The sequence below is a fragment of the Myiozetetes cayanensis genome, unplaced genomic scaffold, assembly GCF_022539395.1.
Source record: "Myiozetetes cayanensis isolate MyiCay16 unplaced genomic scaffold, myiCay2020 scf31, whole genome shotgun sequence".
NCBI lineage: Eukaryota > Metazoa > Chordata > Aves > Passeriformes > Tyrannidae > Myiozetetes > Myiozetetes cayanensis.
The window spans coordinates 1,327,669-1,349,300 of NW_026087533.1; the positions used below are offsets into that span (position 1 = coordinate 1,327,669).

The 21,632-nt window shown below is 49.4% G+C and overlaps 1 protein-coding gene across 6 annotated transcripts in view; it reads right to left on the reverse strand.

Annotated features, from left to right (window-relative positions):
• HIVEP3 (HIVEP zinc finger 3) overlaps positions 1 to 21,632 on the reverse strand; it is a 261,024-nt gene that overhangs the window by 24,546 nt on the left and 214,846 nt on the right. For all 6 annotated transcript variants that reach the window (XM_050326111.1, XM_050326112.1, XM_050326114.1 and 3 more), the window contains one exon: positions 834 to 1,009. In XM_050326111.1, coding sequence (XP_050182068.1) covers positions 834 to 1,009 — 176 coding nt within the window. The remainder of the gene's footprint in view (positions 1 to 833; positions 1,010 to 21,632) is intronic.

Here is a 21,632-nt window from a genome sequence, read left to right on the forward strand (position 1 = left end):
ATCCTGAGTTGGAAGGACCCCCAAAGATCATGCAGTCCAACCCCTGGCCCTGCACAGACACCCCAGCAATCCCACCCTGTCCCTCAGAGCGTTGTCCAAACACTCCTGGAGCTCATTATTTACATCAAATTATAATCAAGAAACTCAACTCCTCATCTTTGTTACAAGACTTGCTGCACCCAAAGATGGAGAGGACACTGGTCAAACCCACTCCCATGAGAAGTTAAAGGGACCTGGGCACCTCTGGCACTTCTGAAAAGTCCCATTACCCACTGATTGTTGGTTTTTACATGTTCCTGACAATGTTCACTCACACACTCACTGAGGCAATGACAAAGGGCTCTTGCAAAGAATATCTAGTGGCAGTGAGGCTGTGGATCATTAATGACTAATTAATGGCAATTAATGTCCTGGAATGGAGGCCTTTAGAGAACAAAAGCCTACTGATATGATATAGAAAATGTGGAAGCCACATGCAGCTGAGGGGGATGAAGATGGGCAGTGCCAACAGATCTCGAGAGCACCAGCACGAAAAGCCACCCAAAGATGCATCCAGGTGCTCCATGAGGGATGTTTGCCTGGAGCTCCTGCTCTCATTCTGGGGTGGTTTTGGGTGTAAACCCCGTGGTTCAGGCTCATTCCCTTTAAGAAGCACAAGTGGGATGGTGCAGGCCGGAACGTGCAGCCACAAACGCAGGGCTCTTCTGAAAACACCAGCCACTTCCAGGCTCCCTCATCCCCCTCCCTCCAGCTCCTGGGAAGGCTTCCCCTTCCCCTGCGCCCCCAGGAAGGCTCGTTAAGTGAGAGCAGAGAGGGGGGCCACGAGCTCTTACCTTTGGTTTTAAAAGCAAAGTTACAGTACTTGCAGACGTACGGCCTGACGTCTGTGTGCGTGCGAATGTGTTTCTTCAGCATGCTGGGTTTCTTGCAGCGAATTCCACACTCCTCACAAACATACTTCCCTCTTCCACGGCCTCGCACATACACATACTCTTCGTTTGATTTGTACCTACGAGCGACAGGTGTCATGATAAAGGCAAAAAAAAAAAAAATACCCAAAAAAAAAAAAAGAGCAGATTCCCACCTCCAAAAGAAGTCACCGGTTGTGTCACCGACACCCCCACGGGGCTCGTTTGCCGTTCGGTAGCTCTGGGTAAGCAGCCTAAATGCAAAATATCTTCAGAAGCTTTTGTGTTTTGCCTCGTCTGGAATGTGTTGTCGTGCCCTACATCTGCTCCTGTGTGCGGGCAAACAGCCCCAGGGCTGAGCTCAGTCACCCAAATGTCCGGGCATTTGGTGTTCCCCAGCCTCGAACACAAAGGGAGGCACTCGGGGTGCTCTGGGCAAGGTGTGCCCCCGTCCAGCCCAGCTGCCTCAGTCATCTCTCTCCCACAAAACATGCCCAGTCTGTCCCTGCACCGTGAAACGTCCTGAGGAACCTCCTGGGCTCCAACCTGGCTGCATCCCAGCTAAACCTCCTGGGATCCAACCTTCCCACCCACAAAAGCCACCTGAGAAGACACTGATGCCACACTTCAAGCTGTGATGCCTGCCCAGGCTCCTGATAGGATGGGACACCCAGAATGGACACAAAGAGAAGAAAACATCCATATTTTTGGATAAATAAATTGTGCTACCACTAAATGTAACCAGCACAGACTCCAGGCTCTTTCATCTTTGGCACGATATCATGGCTTAGGTTTACCCAGGAGACTGAGATTGGTCATCCATCCTTCCTTCACATTATACATTCACTTCTTTTCTGTCCAGGCAGCATGATGGGGGTTTGAAAAATACTTGTAAGACTGAGACAAGTCATTTAGTCTCCTGCTGCTCAGCAAATGAAGTCTGCAATTTCCTGTACTTGCAGCACAAGAAGAATAAGGTAACACAAAATTGGTCCCCTCAGATTTCCAAGAGGCCGCGTTTTTGAAGCACTGTACTTCTTGCAACTCATTTTTCTATCCAGTAGGAATTAAGTCTGGTCTTCAGAAATCTCTAAACATCCATCTTGGAAAATCAGGCCTTCTAAAGCCCTCTTAATAGGGGATCCAACGACATACAACACCATCAGTCACCTTTTAGTATCTTCCCCATAAAGCCAGTTCCAAACCAGGATGATGAGAAACCAGCAGCCAGACTGAAGAATAATTGAATAAAAACAGCTGCACTAGAATAGATTGAGCAATTAAATAAGTGAATATAGAATAAATCCTAAACCCCTATGTATTCATAATGAAGGAAAAGAAAGTAAGTTAAAACTGAGTAAAAAAAATACACAAAGATCATTAATCCAGCCCTGAACTGATGGGAGGAGAATGTCGTGGTCTGCATGGGATGCACCCATGGAAATACAACCCAGTTACCTGCAAGAGTGGATTTAGAGGCAGGTAAGTCACAAGGACCCCTTGATGTCCCACCCAGGCAGAACATTGTTTCATTGCTTAAGAAGAGACCAGGCAATCTCAGCTCCACGTGGGTGTTTGGGGGACCTGCTACGCCTGAAATTCAGATTAATCTTCCTGGGTGGCCCCTGGGAGGGGTGAGCTCAGGACTAAACCCTTCCCCTCCTGCCAAGTGGTGCCTGAGCTCCGTGGCAGAGGGAGAGCAGATGCTGAGAGGATGCTGAGTAGCTCATTCATTCAGGTGATGAGGTCACAGACTGAGGTTTGGACACAGACTAGAGAAGAGAGAGGAAAATGGGTGTCTAGGGAGCCCCAGTTTGTTCCAGCAGCAGCACCACCAGGTCCTGTTGTCCAACATGGGAGGGAACAGTTTGTGTTTCTGTCCTTCAGCATCAGGAATTCTCTAGATCACAACCAGGGGCATCTGGTAGCCCACATACTCTATTTTATCTCCTGTGATTGAAGCCACAGCAATACCATCTACTCCACGCCATTCCCAACCCTCCAAAAAACAAACTCGACCCCAAAAAATCTCCAAACCCCAACATCAAAGCCCTTCATCCCAAGGTTCTCATTATCTGGCCAGAGGGGACTGAGCTGAGGTCTGCAGAGCTCCCACTGTCTCCCAGCCTCCAGCCCAGTATGCCCAGTTCTCTCCATTCCAGGGCACACATAACTCATTGTTAGGGATGGCCCATGTCCCTTTTTCAGTTGCTGACTTAATTTTCAAGCAGCAAAAGGAGCAAAAGGAATCAGGAGTCCTGATTTCTCCTCTTCTGTTCAGGTTTGTATTTGAGGTTTCTTTCTCGCCCTCCTTTCTCCCTGTCATTGTGCTGGTAATCACCTGGCCATTTAAAACATGAAATTGCTCCTTTATCAGCCTTGTACTTGCACTACCCCTAATTACACTCTCACATGGAAATCTCTGAGCAAGTTCTTTGTGTCCAACAGTCCCTTCATCAGCCTCATTAAAGCAATTGGGGCTGGCTCCTCCTGCAGAAAGGGGGACATTTGATTTAATCTGAAATTAAACACTGCAGCTTATCCGACACTCTGGGAGACTGAGCCATCCTTCAGCACAGGCATCTTCCTGCAGTGTCAAACAGGCAGGGAGAGCAGAGAAATAGGAAAGCAAAGGAACCTAAAGGAACACCAAACCAAAGCAGGAGAGGGGACAGTGCCATAACACAGGGAATGCTGCTGCAGATGCCATCTGCCTGCACTGAAGGCTGCAGTGTATTTATGGAGATAACTGCTTCAACATGATGCTGGTTCCTCTGCTCATGTGCTCATATGATTCGCATCAGAGAGACAAATCAGTGACAGCTCACTCCGTGTGAGGATTTGCCCTGGACAAAGGATCCTCCTGCTGTAAGCAGATCCCACGGATAGCCACAGCTGGAGTTTGTGTCAGCAGATCTGGCCTCCCCTCCCAGAGCACTGTGGAATTCATAATCCCATCGTTAGCAGCTCACACCTCCTGCAGAGCCACGCTCCATCTAACACCGAGAGGATCTGAGAGGCAGGGGGGGAAACGGCCATTATGAGCCCAGAGACTAATTTAGGAAATAGTTCTTTCAAACAGACACAGAAAAAGATAAAAATTGAGTCATTTGATGCATTTTTGAAAGGTTATTTGCTGCGTTCCCTTGAATTTTGTCCAACCACCACAAACACTTCCCAGAGCGGGAGGAACTGGCACAGCCATGGCATGACCACCAGCAGCACCAGATTCAGAGACCTGAGGGCCCCAGCATGGGCCATCACTGGCAGGAGGCACAAGAAACCCAACAATGGAAAAACATGAACCTGGAGAAAGCTTTGTCTCAGCCCTCTCCCTAAAACTGAGCTGAAACCCAAAGCCACGAAGCATTTCTTCCTTTGAGGCTTTAGGAGGTTTAGCTCTCAGCATCTGCTGTTACAAATACCTGACCATCCTGTTTAGCCACAGACACTTCTTTTTTATTTTTTTTTTTTTTTCTCTCAGTGCTCTGAGCCACATCCAAAATCTTCATGTGGCTGAAAACCACACGATAAAACCTTGGCCAGCCAGGGGAGGGAAGGAAGTTTGGTGGTTTGCAGACAGGAAAGAGGGAGCAGGTTTCTTGGGGGGGACTCATTGCTCCCAGCTGGGCTGAATCACCCCTTCTACCCTGCTTCCTTCAGCCCCCAGGAACTTGCCTTGCCCTGCAAAGTCTCTGCTGGTGTGACCTCGCTGCTCACACCCTCCCAGTGGTTACACTTCTTTGCAAGTGTCACGTAGGCAGTGAGGGTGAATTCCACCATTTGCAGCTGTATCATGGTAAAAAAACCACCCTGGACAGTTTTGCAGCTACTGAACGAGTATTTCCTCAACTGCTTTTGATCTTTGATAAACTCCCTTGTTTGCTTTTTGGATTTGGGGTCCATAGTAACAGGAATGGGATATCTGATCCCTTTCCTTCAGCTCACCCTCGAGTGAACCCAGAGTTGTTGCCTCCACTGTCAGTCTTTGGGTTTTACTGGTGGCACATTTCATCTGTCATCAGGCTGCCCCTCATCTGCCCTGCCTGAACCCTTAGGAAGTTCCTGACAGTCTGCCCTGGGTTTAACTCATCTAATTTATGTTTTATGACACCTGCAGAATTCGCCAGGTCACGGATAAACGTGTAACTACCGCAGTGGCACTGATTTTATGAAGTTTATTGCCCTTCTCACAACTCCCCCTAAATGATCAGACCACCTCTGAATTATTAGGCCACTTCTGAACCTGTGTGTGCAGCAGAAGTCCTTGGTCTTACCCACTGCATCCCTGGGGACACTCCAGGTGGGAGGCCCTGCAGGACCGTGCCGAGGGTCACCACACACAGAGGTGTCCTCAGGGCCAGACAGTCACTGAAATCTCCCCTAACTCATGCCAAGCTGCAGCAGAACAAACAGCAGGATCCCTTTACAAAACCCAGACCAGACAATGTAATTTCCAGGTTTCTAAAAGCATCATAAAACCCTCCCGTGTCCCAATTTACCAGACAGGGATACTGCACCAAGACAAACAAGGAACTTCCAAAGAATGGTACAGCACAACAGAGGAAGGGCTGGATATGGAGACAGGACCTGGCACAGAAAACTCCTCTTTCCTGGCTGCAGTGATGGATCTTTTGCAGACAGAAGTTGCCAATCTCCAGTGGAAGTGCAGGAGAAGAGTCTGAGCTGAACGAGCCCCCACCATTCAGAACGGAATGATGGAATCATTCACCCAAGGAAGCCTGGTATGAAGGTGGCACTCTGACCACCAGTGCTTGAATCAGGTCCCAGCAGCTCAAACAAGGTTTAACACTGGCAGTTTTACACTACCCAAGATGTCCCAGCAAACCCAGGGTTCCTTCTTGGTCAAACATCAGGGTGCAGAGTGGAATTTAATTCAGATAACAAGTCAGGATCGGTGCAGAGATCAATGAACTCCCCTCTCTTTGAGCCCAGACATCCATCCAGCTTTGTCCCAGCACTGTTTGTGCCCCTGCCCAAGCCACGAGCAGCCGGTGTCTCCAGGAAAATGCTGTGGGAAATGGAGTCAAAGGCTTTCCCAAAGCCCAGGCAGACACATCCATCGCCTTCCTCATCCACTGCCTTTCCCAAACCCACGGTGGCTGGGCCTGATCCCTGTGATTGGACTCAGAGTGATCTGCTCCATCACCTTCTCCAGCACCAAGATCAGGCTGACAGGCCTGGAGTTCCCTGGATCCTCCTCCTGACCCTCCTCCTGTCACATTTGTGAACCTCCAGCCAGGTGTGACCTCCCAGTCAGGCAGGACTGCTGGGAAATGATGGAATGTGGCTCGGTGAGCATTTCTGCCAACTCCCTCAGCACCCTGGGGTGGGTCCCACCCAAGACTTGTGTGTCTAAGGGGTGGAGCAGGTCCCTGAGCATTTCCCTGTGGGTTAGGGGGGCTTCATTCTGCTCCCTGTTCTTCTGTCCCAGCTCAGGGGCCTGGGCACCCACAGAACAACTGATCTTACTGTTAAAGACTGAGGCAAAATACCTCAGGATTTCCTTCTTGAAGGATGTCCAGCCTTCCTGGACTCCTGTGCCCTTCAGAGTGGCTTTCAAAGCGACTCTGCCAACCAAAGTCTGCCCTCAGGGAGTCCAAGGTGGCATCAAGTTCTGCTGCCCCCCCCTCCTGACCACCACGACTGCAAAATGCACATCAATTCAGCCAGGAGCCCTCAAGGCAACTCCAGGAATAAAAATGCATCCTGCTCATTTCCTCTCTGTGGGAACTGAGTCTTAGATAGGATGAGGAGGAGGAATTTATGGCACTGCAGGGAAACCAAAACACGATCACACAGGACAGCTCAGGCCTCAGAAAGGCCTCAGAAAGTTCCCCTTTCTGCTTTTTATAATATCCCTGGTGGGTCCCCACAGCTCAGCTTTTACCTAAGGCAATTTTCCACATTTCTTTGAGTGGGAAACAATACAGTGGGTGTATCCCCACAGTGCCCTCCTCGTGATCCCAGCCCTGCCAGCACGACCCCGGTGGCACTTGGGGCTGCCCGGGACACGCAGCTGCCTCTGAAGTGATGCTGCCACCATGGGTGGCCAAGGCCCTGTCCTAAAGCAGATCAGTGATTCTCCAGCTTGTCTGAAAAATAGGAACACTGGCAGAGTCCATATTCCAGGGAAAAAACCTCCCAGGAGTTGCTTCCTGCAACGGTGCCCTGTGCCCAGGCAGTCAGACCACCAGGGGTGGGGGAGGGCAGTGTCAGCAGGGCAAAGGAAATCTCTTGTGATGGCACCACATCTGGGATGCTCTGCCCAAGGGGTTTGTGCTTCAAAACTCAGATGGGGTCAGAAAAACAGAAAAACAAAAAAAAAAATAAGAATGGGAGGGGAACAACATCTCTGGTGAAGGGGATGGAGGAGGAGATGGATTTTGGGGGAGCACATAAAAAAAGTGAGTCATTCTAATATTCAGCTGAACCACAGACAGTAAAAGGTGGAGGGAAGATGTAAGCAATGCTCAGGATGGAGAGACATTTATTATTGACAGTTATCCTGCAGAGGGAAACCAAGGAGTGGAAAATTCAAGCTAAACATGAAAAAGATGGACAGTGTGTTCAAGGAGGTTTTCCCAGCACAAACTGTGGCGTGGATTTGAGCAGGATGACACCTCCTGAACCTGCAGCTTTAAATCACCTCTCACTGGACTCAACTTCTTGCTGCAAAGTCACTGCAAGAGCTGACAAAAACGTTGGCACCTCTGTAACACACACAGAGAGGGGAATCCAGAGATGGGCAAACGGGGAAATCAGTACAGACAAGATCCCTAAAAACCCAAATCCACACAGAAGTTTTTACAAGCACAAAAACACAGGCCTAAGGATGACTTTTAATGGCAAAAGCAACTCCTCTTGCCAGTAGAGCCTGTTTTGATGGAAGGGTTGTGGGCTATGGGGACAAGAGGATCTGTGACTGCAGGAGCTGCTCTGCTGTGTCTGATCCCTCATCCTGGAGCTGCCCCTCAAGGAGTGCCCAAGAGAGACCCTGGGATGCCCTGCAGTTAAATTAACCCAACCCAGAGCAAAGGACCATGTGAGCAAACACTGTATTTGGATGGAAAACTGCAAACCCAGGGCAGTTCTCTGTTACTTCTCTGCATGTTCTCCTTGAGTGAAGGATTGATTCAATTTTGGGTTGTGGCATCAGACCTCTTTTAGTCTAATAGAGGCAAAATTACAGTTCCACTCATTATGGCTCTCTGTGCTGCAATACAGCTTCATCCTCTCCAGCTCTGATCATTTAATTGTCACTGCAAACCACTACAAAAACACATCACTTGCAGAAAAAAACCAATGTCAATACTATTATGCTGCTCTACAAGGGCTGAGACCCTGGGGTTGATTGCTAAAAACGCAATTAGGGAGGAAACCAGACTGACAAAAAAATGAAAGCACATCCAGAGCGAGGGGAAAGCATTCCATCCCTGCCAGGGGGGTCACCTTTAGCCACCAAGGCACGAAGAAATGTGGCACGACATTGATTGTCTGCACAGACTAATTAGTCCCTTCTGGGCTTCCCCTCTATTAAATCCAATTGTAGGAGCAGACAGGTAATGCAAGGACTTCCACAGTCTCTCTCCTTGTCGAGCCACGTGGATTTGTCCTGAAAATGCCACACAACCAGCAGGCAGTTCCTGCAGAGCACGTGCAGTGCAAGCTCCTCATCCCACGGGGGCACAGGGAGGAGACAAAAAGGAACTGATGACCTGCTGCAGTGTTTTGCACTGACAGGGATGTGGTGGCAGCGTCACAGAGCATCACATCTGCCTCCCACCTCTCCCTGCCCGTTTCTGATGGTTTCCCTGAGTGTTCTCAGAATAAATTAAAGCTCCATCACTGCCAGTGCAAGGCTGGGGATTTTTGTATTCCCAGCACCAGTCAGACAGGTTAGGTCACGACCCAGAAGCCCACATGGGTAAGCACACACACACACTGTTCCCTGGGCACTGCTCCAACACCACCTTTTCCCTTTTGAAGATCAAACACAAATAGAATAAAATACGAGATTAAAAAAAAAACAACCAAAACAAACCCCAACCTCCCCAAACTCACACAGCTGATTCATAAAATATTCAGAGCAGAAGTCTAGCATGGAAATCCCCACAGATGACCTGTCTCAGGCCCATTTCTCCCTGCCCTGCTCCCGTCAGGATTGATTAAACAATTTCCGGCCGAGCCGACATCGATGACTCGGGGTGACTCTGCTCTGACACAGATACTCCTTCTTCCCAAAACAGCTCTTCCTCCAGCTATTCTTCTAAGTGCTGTGAATGATTCTGGATGCTGCTTTCATTCTAGGCTGATTCAAGGAGGAAGGGCTGTGTTTCGTGGGCTGGGTCCAGCACTTTATTTCTCTGCTCCAACTGCTCTCCCTGCCCCTGGGGAGGCACTGCAGGGGCTGCAGCACTTGCTGGTCCTAAAGAGGTCATCAAGTTCTTGAATAAAGTGTTCTGGATTGTCAGGTACAACTCCAGAATTATTCCAAGCTGTACTGAGGATGCTGAATGGAGATGAGTCCAGAGGAGGCCCCGGAGATGCTCCAGGGCTGGAGCCCCTCTGCTCTGGAGCCAGGCTGGGAGAGCTGGGGGGGTTCCCCTGGAGAAGAGAAGGCTCCAGGGAGACCTGAGAGCCCCTTGCAGGGCCTAAAGGGGCTCCAGGAGAGCTGGAGAGGGACTGGGGACAAGGGATGGAGGGACAGGACACAGGGAATGGCTTCCCACTGCCAGAGGGCAGGGAGAGATGGGATATTGGGAAGGAATTGTTGGCTGGGAGGGTGGGAGGCCCTGGCACAGGTTGGGCAGAGAAGCTGTGGCTGGCCCTGGATCCCTGGAAGTGTCCAAGGCCAGGTTGGACAGGGCTTGGAGCAACGTGGGCTAGTGGAAGGTGTCCCTGCCCATGGCAGGGGGTGGAATGGGACGAACTTTGAGGTCCCTTCCAACCCAAACCATTCCGGGATTCTCCGAAATATCCAAAGTCAGAAGCAACTGCCTCCATCCCTACACTCTGCCCACTATTCTTGCTGTTTGCTCCTCCTGGATCTGCCCCTCCTCTCTCTTTTGAACCTGCCACCAATAAACTCAAGAGTTTATTTTAACCCACTTACAAACTTTCAAAGAAATGATCCCTATGAGGATTTGGCTTCTAAGATGCATAAACATAAACTCATTTTTGGGTGTGTTTCTGGCTGCCTGTGCAAAGAACCCCCATTTTTGACAAAAGCACACTCTTAGGGTTCCCATGACACCTCATGCCCCAGGCTGGAACCACCACATTAAATCTCCCTCCAAATTTATTTCAAGCAGCATTTTTTCTGTGCCATTTACTGAGAGGTCGATGCCGTTAATTAACATTTTTTAGTCTGCCAACTTTTTTCACTTCAGGAGCAGAACTTTCAGCAGCCCAGCAAAAACCCAGTGTTGTTGAAAGCCAAGTCCATTCCTTACAGTGCTCTTCATTTGAGCTGGTTTTTCCTTACAGGGCTAAATACCACCCATCCTCCAGTCTTTAATTAGTCCATTCATTAACTGCTGAAATGCACTCACTCCAGAATTACCAGATCTGGGATGTAACACTCAGTGCAGTCTCTCAATATTCAATATTCTGGCCAAAAAAAAATAAATATCAGCTTTTGGGAGCAACACTTTCCTGTGACTCAAAAGTTTATTCCATTTGTGGATGAATTTTCTCCGGCTGTCAATCCCCTCCTGGTCCATCTGGGATGCTCAGCACCTCTGGGCTGCTCCAGGTTTAATCCTGGAGGATTTCTTCCTGAACCCACCTGTCTCATGGGCATGGTTGTCTCCCCCCTGAGCTCTTTGCAGTGCCTGGCCCTTTCTGAGGGGGTTGTGGGGCTCTGCTTGCTGCATTTTGGGCCCCAGTTTGGTTTTGCCAGGTCACTGAGACGCAGCCCAGGGAAGTGCTGGCCCCTCCAGGTGAAAAAACTTCATATTCCTGCCCTGGGACAAGGCAGTCAAACCTTGGGCTGCAGCAAATGTGTCCCAGAACTGCCCTTTCTGTCACCTGCTACAAACCTTCCTGCTCTCCAGCCTATCAGACACCAATAAATATACAATTTAAAGTTTCCAAGGAAGGCACTGGTGGGTCCTGGGGAGAGGTACAGCTAAAAATCACCTTTCCCCCTGTGTGCTCTCCACTGCCACATCGTTTATTAAATTATTAAAAAGCAGAATTTCATCCCTTCACTCGAGACACAACCCCCACTGTGACACTTAGAGAGGGCTGGGGAGGGAATTTTTTTTCAAGCATTCTGCCCAAAGTGATGTTTACATTGGTTCATCCCATTATTGCCTAATCCTCTGCAAGTAATTCCTCTGCTGTCAGAGATCACTGACCCCCAAATGGAGCTGTCCCATCCACAGTCACTGGGATTACTGGCAGGCAGGAAAAACAAGAGTCATCTACTGACTTTTCCAATAACTCTGTAGTGTAGCAGCCAATTTTAGAGGGTCTTTAACAGAAAAAAACATATTTTATGCTCAGCCTAAATGCTAATTGTGGTGAGACTTATAAAGCTGACACCTAATGAGGCTGGTGGTGCCTTTGTTAAACAAACAGAGCAGCAGAAGCTCTGCTGCCCATTCCTAACACAATTGCTGCCCATTTCCAGATTAAGGCACTGTTGTGTTAAAAAAGCCCAATTTCTGCACGGAACAAAAAACAGTAATTAAGAACAAACACCACACAAGGGAAATTTAACTGCATTGTTCTGCTGCTTCTCTGGAGTGAGGCATCCCCAGCCCAGCTCCCCCGTGCCCCATTTCTGGGATGATCCTCTGCTCCTCTGCAGTGGGAGGGCAAAGGGGGTACCTGGATGGGAATTGTCTATTTAAAAACCACTTTATGCTTCACTAAAATGGCCTCAGGTTCAAGCACTCTTTCTAATTTCAACATATATTATCGATAAAAAATCTCTGCATAAAGAATTCATGGAGTTAAATAAAATATATTTGCACTTAAAGTTGCAAATCATGTAAATTAAAAATAGGAAATCCTACATGGAAGTTTGTCCACTAAGAATTACTGGCCTGGCTACAACTGAGATGGTGACCTTTTAGATTTTGTTTTTAATGTTTTGGAAGAGGTTTTCCAGTGCCTTAAGGGGGCTTATAAAAAGGAGGGAGAGGGAGTTTTTATAGGGGCAGAGAGAGACAGGGCGAGGGGAAATGATTTTAAACTGCCAGAGGGCAGGATTAGGTAGGATATTAGGAAGAAATCCTTCCCTGGGAGGGTGGGCAGGCCCTGGCACAGGTTGCCCAGAGAAGCTGTGGCTGCCCCTGGATCCCTGGAAGTGTCCAAGGCCAGGTTGGAGCAACCTGGGCTGGTGGAAGGTGTCCCTGCCCATGGCAGGGGGTGGAATGAAATGACCTTTAAGCTCCTTTCCAATCCAAACCATTCCATGATCCTGTGGTTCCAAGAGATGTGGCATTTCAAAATATGTAATATTTTTAATATCAATAAATGTATTTTATTATGAACATTCCGAATCCCTGAAATGGGAAATGAGGAGCCTTTTGTCATTCACTGGAGTGGCTGAGCCATGACCTGCAGTCACAGCTGCAGAACCTGGTATTTTAATATAATCAGGCACTTGAAGACCCTTCCACTGGCCAGGTGTTCCTGGTCCCTGCTGCCAGCCCTGGTGCTGGTGGCACTGGATGTTCTGTCTCACAGGATCCTTGTCTTTCCTTACTCCATGGTCAGGATCTACTTCAATCCCCCGAGTCCTCCAAGTGCCAGTAAGGAATCTTCAGCCATTATTTATGTATAAAATTCATAAAGCATTTCACAAGATGAAGAAAAGGTATTTTCTGATGCCCCTGACTCATTCCAAAAGCTCCTGTGGAGCTGCTCCTCCTTCCCTCAGGGGAGGTTGCAATGTCATCCAGGGATTCCTGGTCACATCCAGCTTCCCTTTAGTGTCAGCCAAGCTCAGCAATGTTGCCATTAGGACATGCCCAGATGGAGCAGGGAGGATTGATCCTTCCCTACAAATGAGCCACAAAACTGCCTCAGACTGAGCCCATCCCCTGGGGGACGTTTGCTTTGTCACATCTGGTTTCTTCTCGTCCCATGAGGCTTCAGCTCATCCTCTTGAAAGGCTTTGGCAAAGTCTTGCAGGGACTTCCTACATCTTCACTCCCACTGCTCCACCATCAGCGGCAGATTTTGGGGGCACCACAGGAGGGATCTGTTAGGAAGGAGGAATGAGAGCAAAGAAAACTTCCTCTCAAGTTCCTCCCCCTCCTCCTCCACCACCCTCTGGAGAAGTTCTCCCTGGGGAGCACCGTGTCTCTCCCTGGGTCTGGGAAGGGGCTGCAGAGCTCAGCTCCCAGGGGAGGGGTCCAGGGCCTTGGGAAGGGGGTGTTTGTTCCCATCCTGTTGTCCCTCAGCAACAGAGACCCAAACAATTCTCTCCCGGAGAGAGAGAATGGTCTCTCCTGACCATACAGCAGAAGGTTCCAGCAGCTCCAGCCCTGCAGGGAGCATTAAATTCCTTTCCCTTGTTGCCCAGCCCCATGAGCACCCATCCCTCAACTGCTGGGACAATATCACCTGAGCATCCCAAACCTCCTGCCATCAACAACAACCCAACCCCCAAGTGTCAGCCTTGAAACAACAGGCAGTGCCTCGATTTCAAAGAATTTGGGATGCCAGCTTGACATCCTGCACATGATGGAGCAACTCCTTCAAGGCAAACTCTGGATTTCCAAAAAGTCTTCACAGGACAGCCCAGACAACCCTTCTGCCAGCCCCATGTGAAGCTTGGGAGCTGGTGGGAAGCAGCAGGATGGTTCTGCAGGTGGAATGGTCTCCTTTGGAGCCTCAGCCCTTCAGAAGGACTCTGGTGGGCAGGGTCTGTGGGTGGGACTGGCAGCTGCAGCCGAGTCCTTCTCGGTTCCTTGTGATGTGTTGTTTTGCTGGTATAACCTGCAGCTGACCTGCACATCCTTGTCCCTGCCCCCGGGATCCTGGGGGTTTGCTGGCTCTGCCAGCTGCTGGGAGGGGGAAGGAACAGACCTGTTCCACCGTCTGACACCTCCCCAGGTGAGCTCCAACTCCCCGGGGAAAGCTCTTAACACCTCATTACAATAAATGATAATAATAGGCTGGATTTCTTTCCAGAGCAAGGAAGCCAAACAGCCTCTGGCTACACTGAAATGTGGGGAACAAAACCAGTGCAGCTGCCTGGTCCCTCTTTTCCACTGAGGTAACAAAACTGTACAACAGCACGGTGAGGACAATCTGAGAACCAACAGCAACAAAAGTCATCAGAAAGTATCACTTTCTGGTCTTTCTTCAGTGGTTTTTTCCTAACACCACTGGGTACTGATGGATTTCTGATCTCCAGATATAAATACCACTGACAAAACTCCCAAAGCCACTTAGGTTATTACACCATCTCAGCATCCCAGAGGATCTCATGGACTGGGCTTGGATTATCACCTTCCAGCAGACCATCAACCTTCACTCTGCTCTACAGGACCTGGGGGTTGTAATTCTTAATGAAATTCTGTGCACTGCTCTGGTAGACACAGAAATGCTTCGAGCCTCAGCCTCATCCCAGGCCTTTCCCCAACCCTAAAACTGGATCTGAGACAAACCAATTTGTAAAAACTGATTCAATTATCTCTCATTTCCTTCGCTTCCCGCCTCCTGTCAAAGCCAAGCCAGGAAATGAGGACTAATCCCAGGGAGAGCTGAGATACCATCAGTCCCCCCCAGACAGCAAGAACACCAGGAGCTGCAGGAGGAAGTTTTGTCCTCCCATATTTCATTTCTAGGCAGGTGAGAGACTCCAGAGGAGCTGGAGTGCCTCGACCCTCAGGCACTCACCTGGACTGGTGGGATGAGAACTTTTTAATCCCTACTTATTTCTAATAATAACAAGGAAGGACCTGGGTTGTGGAACACCTGGCAAGAGGCAGTAGGTCATCAGTCCTGAATTTAAGAACACCAGCATGATCTTTTAGAGCTCCTACAGCCCAAACTGGGTCCCAATCCAAGCTGCCCTGCAGGGGCTGCAGGCAGGGCTAGGGGATTGTTGCTTCGGGTGGCCCAGACTGGGTTCACACATCATAAAGGAATTGTTGAGCAAGGGATTGATTTCTTGCCATCTGGGCAACTCGCTCCTCCGGCCCAGGCACCTGGAAGGAGCTTGGTGGCCATCCCCACATCTTAAAAACTCACACATCCCTAAGGAAGTTTCAACCATCCCGTGGTTTTCCAGAGGCACTCAGAGCAGGGTGAGGAGAGTCTCTGGGAGTGCCCCTTCCCACCTCACTGCTCCTCCCAGGGGCAGCTTCAGGGTCACAATTTCTAACTTTAGCAACTGAAATAACTTGTGATTTCCCTCTTTTGTTGCTGCAAAAGCCGAGAGAGCCCAGGGAGAGGGAGCTGGATCCTGCTCTCCCTTGCACATCATCAACACAGTGATTGGGGCAGCTCCAACCACACATGCAAAGCCACTGCAGGAGCCAGGGCAGCTCCAGGGTAACCATGGCCAGAGCCCTCCTCCCCCTGATGATGTGTGAGGAGCTGAGAAGAGCCAAGCTGTGCTCACAGGACCTGCAGCTCAAACCCCCTCATCGTTGAACTCGGAACTGAAGAACATTTGATACCTCAATTATGGAGGAATAAACTCTGGCAAACCCATAATACTGTTTTCCCAGGCATTTCTCTGCAACTGGACTTAAAAAAACCCCACCTCAACTCTCTCTTAGGCTTTTAGCTGCTGCATTAGAGGATTGCTGAGCAGAAATTGCAGGGTATAATGATAATAATAATAAAAACAATAATAATGATAATGATGATAAGAAAAAGAGGAAGAAAAAAAGAAAGAGAAGAAAGAGGAAGAGGAAGAAGGAGAAAAAGAAGAAGAAAGAAAAAGAAATATAATTTATTGAGAGACTTTATTTAAGCTACTCTTCTGTAGCTTAAGCAGCATCTGGCCATGACCTAAGCAATCCCTTTCAGAATTCCCTCCGTCTTCTCCAGCCATGGAAAGTCTCACTTAGATCCTGCTATTTTAGAAACCATTTCTACAGACAGTTTTCCAACTCCAGATAAGAGATCTGTGCCACACCAATGTTTTCCTAAGCCTCAGGAGCACGTTGTTTCTCACAGGCCCCTCGCTCAGCACACGCGGCTGATCCAGGCTGGGGAGCTCCCACTTTCCAAGGATGCAGCACAGCACTCCTGCACGGGATCATGGGATCACACTGGTCCCTCTGTTCCCAGATTTTATGCCCCACTTGTGGGTGAGATCAGAGCCACAAGCAGCAAAGTGGATGGGAAATGAGTCAGTCAGGGATGCGACCCCTCCAAGGGACACACCGGGAGCATGGAATTCTCTCCAAGGAATGTGGAGCTGGTGGGAGGGGGAGACCAGCTCCCAGGTCAGGGGTGGAAAACACCACGGGTCCAACCACTTCCCCTGTGGGCTGAAAAGGACTGTGAAATAATCCCTCCTTGGAAAGTTTCCCATGGAAACGTCGCCGAGAGAAAAACGTGCCGGTGTTTGTGTGTGCAAAGGGTGGAAGGTCCAGGGTTGGGAGGAGGGGACAGCGTTTAAACAGGATGAAAAATGGATATATAGGAAAGTCCCCTGAGAGCCCCAGGGGCTGCTGATGACGTTCAAAGGGCTTTCACTTGGAGTCTCTGGGTCAATGCAGAAAGACTGTGACGAATCAGAGCCCTGGGCAGTCACCAACCACGGGAAGTTCAACCGGGGGAAACGTTGGATTCTGCCCCAGGATAGATGGACAGGCTGGGAATGAGAGGCTGGAAAACAGTGCAGGAAAGTGCCCTGGGGGTGCTGGTGGGTGCCAGCTGTCCCTGAGTCAGCAGTGCCCTGGCAGCCAGGAGGGCCAAGCCTGTCCTGGGGGCAGCAGGGAGGGGATTGTCCCGCTCTGCTCTGCCCTGGGGCGGCCTCACCTCAACATTGGGGCACTTTGGGGGGACACAATGGAAGGAAGAGATTGAGCCATTGGAGAGTGTCCAAAGGAGGACAAAGAGATGGGGAAGGGCCTGGATTTGAAGGGTGTGAGGACACTGAGGGCACTTGGTGTTATCTCCAGAAGGTTACAAAACCAGCCATCCTTGGTCATCCTACAATCACTTTTCTCAAGCCAGGGAGGGACACACATAGCAAGTCTTCATATGTGATAACGTGGCTTGGCTTCAGCTGAGCCTCTGCTTGAGGACAACACTAAACCTTGCAAGAATCCAAGGTGGCTCCTCCTCCAAACCACTCATCTGAGGTAGACATGGAGTGGCAGGAGGCTGCCAACAACCCCAGACTCGTGGGGTCTCCATCCAACCGGGAGTTCCCTCGGCGGGACCATCGGAGCCATCCGATCCCAGGCACAGGTCACGAACCCACTGCTCCAGATGTGACCTCAGCTGCTGGAGGCTCTGGTGACATGACTCACCCTGCTTAAGGGAAGGCAGGAAGGCCACAGGGACTGTGTGTGCAGCAAGAACTGGCCGCCGTTCCTGCTGACACGTCCTCTGCTCCCCAGCATTCCTGGCAGGAATGGGAGACCATCAAAGCCTCTTCTGAAGGAGGGGAGGCAGGGTTAGAAGCTATTTTAGCCTGATGCTCCTCACTGAAAGAAATAAAACCTCCCCAAGCTTCAGCAGAGAGACCCAAGTGTGTTTTGTGCCTGGGGAGCTGTGCTTGCAACCACAGCACAGCAAAGCAGGCTCAGGAATTCCTGTCACTCCTGTGCTGGGAAAGCCAAGCTGGAGGTTGCCAACAATTCACAGCATCTCCCAGGGCATCTCTGGCTCCCAGAGCTCTCCTGTTTTCATAGGCTGTGCCACCTCCAAGTGCCCTTTGCAGTGTCTTAGCACTTTCTGGATTTACCAGCAGTGTTGAGGGTGCAACCACACAGGAGGGTCACAGTTTTCTTTCTTGAATACTGTGAGGGCTCTTATAAATCTTATAAAACTCACACAGTGACACCAGAGGTGTGATTGGCACAGGCACAAACACCCCCAGTTCTTAATGAGTGCATTTGAAGGTGCATTGAGGATGGGCTCAGCTTTGAGCTCAACAAATTTACATCAAGATTCCTCCCAGGAAGAGCTGAATTCATCATAAATTCTTGTTATTAAGGATACTTTGCAGCAATACCAGCACGTGGCAGCTCTATAACTCAAAGCTATTCACAGCCTGGGTCAATAGACTAATTATCCTTTGTTTGTGCTGTGACCCTACACTCTCCCACACCTCACTGTGGCTCTCAACATTTTAGGAAAGAAGGGAAATACCCACAAGCCAAGGCAGTAACAGAGCCCTGCACAAAACAACATCCCCCTTTCATCACACACCAAAGAACACACTGCTTGGCTTTACTGAATTCTAGTGAAAAACTTGGTCAACCTTCAGCCTAAACTCCCCAAGGCTCCCTTTTATCTGCTGCATTTCTTCAGCAGCTCTTCACCCCACAACACCTGACCAGGGACCTGCCAAGCAGGAGGGATGCATTTTGGATTTCTGAAGGTCTTTGCTCAGCTCCCACTGGAGAAATTTCTTATTTTACCCAAACCAGTTTGCTGACACCCCTCAGGGCAAAGTTTTGCTGATTCCTCCACTCTTGGAAGGGCTCTCTGGGCTTGAATCAGCCAGAAGAGCAGTGCAAGTGCTCAGGTTCTTGCAACCTTAAAAACCACATAATTCTGCCATCAAGCAGCTTGTTTAAATAAGAATGGCAAGACGTTCACAGACGTTGAAAACCACAGGTTTAGTGCTGAGCTGAAACATCTGGAAGAAATATTTGCTCTTTGAAAGCGCCGCTACTGTGCTGCAAACCCAGCCCAGAGCTCCCCAAACCCAGCCCAGAGCTCCACAAACCCAGCCCAAAACTCCACAAACCCAGCCCAGAGCTCCACAAACCCAGCCCAGAGCTCCACAAACCCAGCCCAAAACTCCACAAACCCAGCCCAGAGCTCCACAAACCCAGCCTAGAGCTCCACAAACCCAGCCCAAAACTCCACAAACCCAGCCTAGAGCTCCACAAACCCAGCCCAGAGCTCCACAAACCCAGCCCAGAGCCCCACAAAACCATCCCAGAGCTCCACAAAACCATCCCAGAGCTCCACAAACCCAGCCCAGAGCTCCACAAACCCAGCCCAAAACTCCACAAAGCCCTGTCTGGGATCTGCAAGAAGCCAAAGCACCCATCAAACAGACAAGTTTATAAAAACTTGGCTACATGTGATTATTCCCTTATGTCAACCATGCCAAGTTGGGAATAAAGTTGAGAGACAAGAGCACACAAGCACTGAGAAACACGGGAATTCCCAACAAACCAGGTGAGCATCAGCAGGAGAGTTTGCCAAGGCCCTGTAATCACCCCCTCTTCCATTTTAAAAATCTTGTAATTCTTCAGTCTTATCTCTATATCAGTAAGAGCAGCAAAGATGACCAGAAAATATATCTTATTAGGGCACAGTCTGATTTGTCTGAGGTTCTACAGACCAAGAAACCTGCAGTTACAGTTGGTCTGAGTTAATATTTTTCAACACACGCTCATGAATTTCTCACATGGTTCTAAAAGAAACCATTCAGCTGATGCTGTGTAACTGCCTGAGCAGCAGCAGGTCCTCCAGGACAAGGAAATGGCTTTAAACACTTGCAGTGAGTAATCCCAGCTTTTCCTGACTCCTCCATCCTGGAGAAAATGAGCTGGGCTGGCAGCTGCCTTAGAGCGCTTCAGGAGCCAGAGGTCACGGGGCTGAGCTTGGCCACAGGTTGGAGATGCATCTGCCTGCAACACATCCCTGCTGAGCAACTCCTCCAAAAATGACTCAAACTGAAAAGGAAGAGTGGCCTTTGAACAGTGAAAAGCAACTTGGGGGAGATGGGATATTAAAAAAAAAAAAAAAGTTTCTATGCAGCCCTGCCCACCACGTCCTTGCAGTTGGATCTTTGCCTCCAGCAGCTCCCTGCTCTCCTGGGCAGCAGCAGCCTCTGCCCAGCTCTCTCTGGTCCCACTTGTTTTCTTCCCATCTGCTCCTGCCACGTCCCACAGCCTCTCCAACCTCCCACCCCCCAGTGTCCCAGGGGGAGGAATGATCTCACCTTCCTTCCACAGCACTGCACCTCCCTGGGCTGGGGAGGATGACATTCACAACCACCAGAGATGCAGTTACATCATGGGCCGTGTCAGGACAGAGCACAACCTGCTCCCCTTCAGCAGCCAACTGGGAAGAACTGGAAACTCTTCTCTCAAATGTAGAACCTGCTGCTCACAAGTCCCACTGCTCAGGTCTGTAATTTGCTTTATTCAGTCCTTCCAAGCAGCCTCCCCATCAGTGGGATTTGTGTGCAAAAAAGTAAAGCTTTCCCAGAAGTAAAATTTATGCTCCAACCTCGGACTGGGAATTGCTTTGTTCCCTGTCCCAGGGGACATTGGATTTCACAGGATATACACTCCCAAATTCATGTCCTTTTTTTTTTTTCTGAAAACGTGATTTAGACACTTTACTCGCAGAGCTTTATCATTTCCATCTTTCATAATGTTCCCAAGGATTTCGCATCCCATCTGTCATCGCTGGGATTCTCTGGTAGTTGATACTATAAGAGAATTGAAAATCAACATTTGGGAACACGAAAAAAAAATCAAAACCCCAAAAAACAAAACAAACAAAAAACCCCACCAAACAGGAGTCAAATTAACATCTGCCTTGAGATGAGACCTGTCTCCTCAAAGTAGTGTTTTCATCATTAGGAAGTGACAGAAAAGGAAGTCCCAAAAAGTATTGAATTCCCAGAGTCCTCTTCCTGCCGTTCACCCTTGGAGCAGGGATTGAGTAACAGGCAGACAGGTCTGGGGCTGCCTCTTTGAACATCAGGTTTCTAATTGATTGCCCAGCACTTGGAATCTATTAAAGGCCTCCTATAAATTACAGTTCTCTATAGGACAGGCTGCCTACATGTGCAGCTGTTGAGTAACTGGCTGATCCCGAGTAAATCTGATAGAAAACGCTCGCCTTCTCCGATTTTCCGATGAATTAATTGCCGGGATCGTGTCGCTGAATCAACGGAGTGAACAGCCCATAATCTGGATGTTTGCCACGAGGCCATGAATAGTCTGTTAACAGGGAGAGCTTCTTATTCCAGACACTTGGCCCACGTCACCCAGAGCCTCAGAATAAGACATTGTGTCATTCCTGGGAAGGCAGGACGAGGAAGGACAGCCCAGGTGACCACGGGCCCACTGCAGAATTCCACACAAATTCCTCCACATTATCCATTTCAAACCCCTGGCAAGGGAAAAGTGTCCAAATGCCTTTTGATAAATTGGAATAATGCTGTTTACTCTTAGGACACTGAGGGCAGAGACACCCTTGGAAAAGCACCCAACACCGGGAGTGTCAGGAAGCTGGTCCCTGGTTCCTGGAAGTGTCATGGTCCCTGGTTCCTGGAAGTGGGACATTTCCCCTCCTGACACATCTCTGACCCTCAGCCTCTTCACTTCTCTGCTGGAGCAACTTGTACCGTTCCTGTCCCAACCTCACACCCTCCCTCTTTGTTGTGAGGGCTCAGATCTTCCAGCCTGCCCCTCTCCTGCTTGGGTAATTGCCATCTCTTACCTTCCCACCAATTTCCACCTCTCTCCATCCCTGTTCAGCTGCCAAAATTGTCTGTCTGATTAAACCCCA